Source organism: Castanea sativa, chromosome 1 (genome assembly GCF_040712315.1).
Source record: "Castanea sativa cultivar Marrone di Chiusa Pesio chromosome 1, ASM4071231v1".
Taxonomy (NCBI): domain Eukaryota; kingdom Viridiplantae; phylum Streptophyta; class Magnoliopsida; order Fagales; family Fagaceae; genus Castanea; species Castanea sativa.
Window position 1 is genome coordinate 71,721,465 of NC_134013.1, and position 5,443 is coordinate 71,726,907.

The 5,443-nt window shown below is 31.9% G+C and overlaps 1 protein-coding gene and 1 pseudogene across 1 annotated transcript; one reads left to right on the top strand and one right to left on the bottom strand.

Moving 5' to 3' along the window:
• Positions 1-2,672: 2,672 nt before the first annotated feature.
• On the top strand, positions 2,673-2,767 carry LOC142622996 (U2 spliceosomal RNA; annotated as a pseudogene).
• A 491-nt stretch (positions 2,768-3,258) lies between these two features.
• LOC142621920 (UPF0481 protein At3g47200-like) lies at positions 3,259-4,948 on the bottom strand. Its single transcript, XM_075795299.1, has one exon. The coding sequence runs from the start codon at positions 4,946-4,948 to the stop codon at positions 3,641-3,643; it is 1,308 nt and encodes a 435-aa protein (XP_075651414.1). The 3' UTR covers positions 3,259-3,640.
• Positions 4,949-5,443: the final 495 nt, after the last annotated feature.

Sequence of the window (5,443 nt, forward strand, 5' to 3'; positions counted from 1 at the left end):
TTGAAAGTATGTAATAGACTTTTGATTGGCCCAAATTCTTCTTAGAGATAATTATCTCTATTTTCTATTTTGATAAAGATCATATTTTGATAAAAATAATAATCAACAAAAATAAATAATTATCTCTATTTAATTTATTTTAATAAAGATAATTATTTATCAATTTTGAATAGAAAATTTTTCTTTATTTTATTTGTTTATTTATTTTAATAAAGATAATTATCCATAAATTTTGAATATGAAATTTATCTTTTTCTTGTGGGCCAAATGACATATGGCAAATTTTGATATGCCAATGTGATGTCAATTTGGATAACACATATCATCTGACATTAATTTAGAATTTGCCACTAAATTTTGATGTGACATTTTATAATTGGCTTAAAATTTTGTCTCTTACAAATGTATCGATTCAAGTTGAGGGAACGGAAGAAAGATAAAAAGAAGACATTGAATAACATTTTGTAATAGTAAAAAATGCGTGACAATTAAGGATGTGACATAGAGAATGATTTTTTGGCTATAATAGAATGGTTAAAAAATATATTTATGGTCAGCTTTGATTAATCCATTAAGTATCGATCCACAACAGATACTAATTAAAATTTGATACTAAGACTTGTTTTTTAGTATTGTTGTTGTTGTAATAGAAGGGTCCACTGACCAAGGCATTAATTAGGTATTAGCATCAAGATTCAAGTCTTCAAGACGATCTCCAATGTCATGAACCTCAGTACTCAAAAGCTAAGGTGGCTTCTGCGGACCCTTATAGCTTTTGAAGTAGAGGCATAATCTCAGTTGGGGCAACAGATGGTGCACGTGGAACTTCTTTTTTAGCCATAGAAGTAGGGATTCCATCTCAAGGTCTTCATTTGATAAGGCAGGTTATTGACGGTTGGCAAGATGTGAAAGCATTATATCGTACGTCTGAGAATTTATGGCAGAAGAACGTATTGTTCGGTTTTTGGTGACCAGACTGGGAAAAAATAATGATAGTTCTATAATTGTTAACTGACACTCAGCTCTAACTAAGGGCCTATGAGTACTCTACAAATATTCAAACTGATGTCTTAGGAACATCCATGGGATTAGGATCGGATGCAATTACCTCCTCCTCATTCACAATTTTTTTTTTACCACTTTTACTTTTTAAATTTTTCTCATTTTATTTATTCAATGATTGAGATTAAAAGTCGCATTTTCAACTCTCAATTTCAACTATTGAGAGTTACTGCATCAAATGTCATTAGAATTGATTATAATGGTGATGTGGCTGACCACCATATTGTATGACATGGGGTAAATTTTCTTGATTCTTATTATGGCCCCAAAATTTTAATGAGTCTTCAAAGTTATAATTTCTTTAAGGGGTGATCATTTTTATGTGTGTGATGATGTATTATACTATTATACAAAATTTTTCCACGCATCACGAGTTAGTGACCATCCCTTGAAAATTGAGATCAAAGCACAATATATGAGAAAATCAATGATAAATTAAAGTCAAAGCACAATCAATATCCAAATTAAAATTAGCTTCTAACATTAGTCTATAGTGTCCATTCTTAATTTTATTGCTGAGTGACCTATTAATAATACTCAAATGAGAAAGCTAAGATGACCGTGTCATTATTAACTTTTTTTTTGTTTGCTTGGTGACTATTTCATTATTACTATTATTAAATGTTATCACGTGAAAATTTAATTCCAATTCAAATCAGCTTCTAATTGTAGCTTAATTTGATGACAAATGTCCCATTTAATTTTCTTTATTTTGGTGCCCAATGAATAAATAATACATTCACTACACTGAAAACGAAATTTGAAAGTACCATAATAATAACACACCATTATGAAGGTATGAACATTCCATTTGTTTTTAATAAATTTCATTATATTGCTTTCTCTTTCCCTTTATTCTTATTTTGGTCTCTCTTTCTCTAATTTCTCCACACACACACACACAAAACTTGTACATAACTTTTTTTTAAAGGAAAATCTGTTTGTTGGTAAAAAGTTTTTTTTTATTTTTATATAATTTATCTAAATTTTAAGAGTTTTAAAATTAGTAATTTTACATGTAAAATCCTATTATTTAAACTTTCTAAATAGAGAATTTAATGATATTTTTGGTATCAAAAAATAGGAGTCTAAGCAGAAAAAAAACCCTTCAAATAGTAAGGGCATAGACTACAAAAATAAGACCCCTCCGTCTCACTGCCCACTTTGTTATCACTTATTACAGCCCAATGCATTTACTCGAAAATTGCTTGAGCACTCTAATAGAAATGTACTATTAGAATCTATTACAATTATTTAAATTAAGAAATTATAGAATTATACTTTTATTTATAAATACAGTGATCACTAGATTATTTAATTACGAAGTCTAATATATATATATATATGCAATAACCTAGACCACACGTGGTGCCTCCCAATTTTTTTTTGTATGTTCACTAAACAAAATAATACAAAAAATTCACCCAAAAAAAGTACATCCTCCTTATTTTTTCATAATTATTTCTCCAACTAAATAGTTAGCCTATTAAATTTATATTTTTCTCTTTTCTTCATTATTTCTTCGATTAACTGAATAGCAAAAAATATTTATTAAAAAAATAACCCATCTAAATAGTTTTGATATGATGCTAGCATTAACTAAACTTGTGGTACCTTTCTCGGCCTTTTGGCTAAGATCAAGTGTGGTACTTATTCTAAATATAGATTTCAATTATGATTTTTTTTTTCAATAAAAAAACCCAATTAAAAGATAATAATTTCATTATACTTTTTTTTTTTTAAAAAGATTGTTAATTATCAGCCATAGTGTTTCATTTTTATCAAGTTCGTTCTACAACATTCATTATAATAACCAACATTTTTTTTTTGTTTGAATAGCAGTAATTTAGAATTTAACAAAATTCAAACTAATATTGACAGAAAAGAAATTCCGTTTTTATCAATATTGTTCAATGCTTTTGTTCAAAGGTTGCAAACTAGTTTTGTTTATTTATAAATATATCAATACGTGTGCATAAAATTACAAGCTAGTATGTAATAACATCTGTAGCATCAATCATTGACATATCACTCATATATTACAAGTTTTTTTTTTTTTTTTGAGATAAAAAATAGAAATTTTATTAGATAAAATATGAGAAAAATAGTACATAAGAACCCTGAAAAAACAATACAGGGGAAGCCGAAACCTATTTTGCAGAAACAAACAATTAGCAGAAAACAACACTACGGTAGAAAAACATAGATATGCAAAAAATATGGAAACCGTGGGCATACAACACCAAATAGCAACATAAATACACAACCAAACCACTGAGCAGCTACCAACGCTTGGATACTCCTGCAGAAAACCGATTGCTCCATCAAGAATAACCTTTGGGTGGGTTTGGATATGCTCAAAATAAAATTTATTTCAAGCATTTCAAATTGCCCAAGCAGTAACTGCCCATCTTCTGCATTGGAAATTTATCCAAAAGACACCGAAAGAGCATGAAAATATCTTGAGCATTATTAGCTTCCCTCGGCAAAGGGCCCAAACATTTCTTGCAAGAAGACATTCCCAAAGTAGATGAGCAATAGATTCCAATTTATATCACCAGTTTTGAAGGTTGTAATTTTAGATTATGGTGTACCAAGTTTGTAGAAAAGAGAGGATTAGTAGGATGACGGCGGCCATTGTTGAAAGAATAGCCCATGGAGTGCTGAAATAATTGCGCACAAGCGCCGCACGCCATTGTGGCCACCTCCGTTTGCAATAACTATTCAGGTCCCTGGAAAGGCTTTGGTAATAGTTTTTGTTGATATGAGTATTGAGGTAAAGCTTGTTGAAGAATTGGACCGCATCGTCTGGACTCAACCAGTTTTCAATTATCTTACACTCGCCGAGTAATTCTGCGTCCTTGGCCCTGTTAATTAGGCGGTCTATGAATATGGCATAGGAAGTGATCCTAGCTGGACATTTTGGGTAGCATTGTTCAAAGCTGATGAGATTCCGAAAGGCGGTTTCCGTTGTATCGTTAATTAGTAATGGAGGGATTTCCAGGACCCCCTTATCAAATTTTCTGTCCAAGATGCTTCGGGACTCGCGCATTATCAATTTGATTCCAGCCTCATCGAGACTCGTGGCAGAAGGAATGGTCTCCAATGAAGGTGGGCTTCCTTCAACTTCTTCATGAAATGAAATCATCCATTTTCTAAGCAGGTCGGGAATATGCTTGATGTCTTCGATACAAGTGACACGTATATCAGGTGGTGAGAGTGAGAAAATGGAACTAAAAAATTTTATGGCAAGTTCGAACAAGGGATGGCGGTATTCAGGGCCCGTGGTCAAGTTGAACAAACGCGTAAGTACCATCCAAGGTACTTGGTTTTCTAGCAATATCAAGTCATGGAGTAGAAATTTTTTCATACAAAACTTGGTGAAAATTGGGTCATCTTCTTCTCTTAGGTTGGGATAAGCTTCCTTGCGTAGCAACTCAATAATGAAGCACCCATCAATAACCAGAATTTTTACAAAATCATTTGGTTCGTAATCAATTGGCCAAGCATAACACTCACAAACCCCTTTCTCCACTTCCATGACGCAATCAGCTGGCCAAGCATAACACTCACGAGACTCTTTCTCCACTTCCATGACGGAATCGATTAAATTTCTCAAAATTTGTTCCGGAAAATGTGATCGAGAAATAAGGCCTTTAAAATACTTAATTTTAATACTTTGTGTGTCCCTCAACTTTCGATCGCCATGATGGAAGGGCCCGATAGAAAATGCATCCGGGACATAAGCTTGTTCATTTATCCTGCGAAGTATGATGGGGGTTTTGAAGATGCAACATTTGGGCGACATGGACGCATCTTTTGTCGAAGATACTAATCTTTCAATATCAATTCTAACAATATCATTGCGTCCACCATTCACAGCCATGTTTTGATTCTGTTTCCCCTTTCCTTTATGTCTCTTCAAAATTGCTACTTGTAGAATGAACCCAAAAAAAAAAAAAATGAAAGAAAGAAAGGAATAACAAACCAAAACAGATTGTATTTTGAGGCACAGTTCTCTTCAAATAGAAAAGGAGGGAAAAAATTTTAAGATAAAAATATATATGAGCGTATTCATCCAACAAAGAATTATGGCTTATGAGTAGAACACTTAGAACATTCAAATGGAACTCGCTATTTGGCTTTTAAAACCAAATTCTAGCTAGTCTATCGTCAAAATATGCTCCATCCAACTAGCTTAGAGATCGCCAACATTTAGGATTGTTATACTAACTTGCAAAGTCTGGCTATTATTGTTGCAATCCAATCCCTTTTTTCTTTTTTTTACTTTTTAAGTTCACCATTTATTAAGTCTAATGACAAAAATATTCACAATTTTTTTCTCAACCATTGAGATTGCATGTTATAATTAATGTATAAT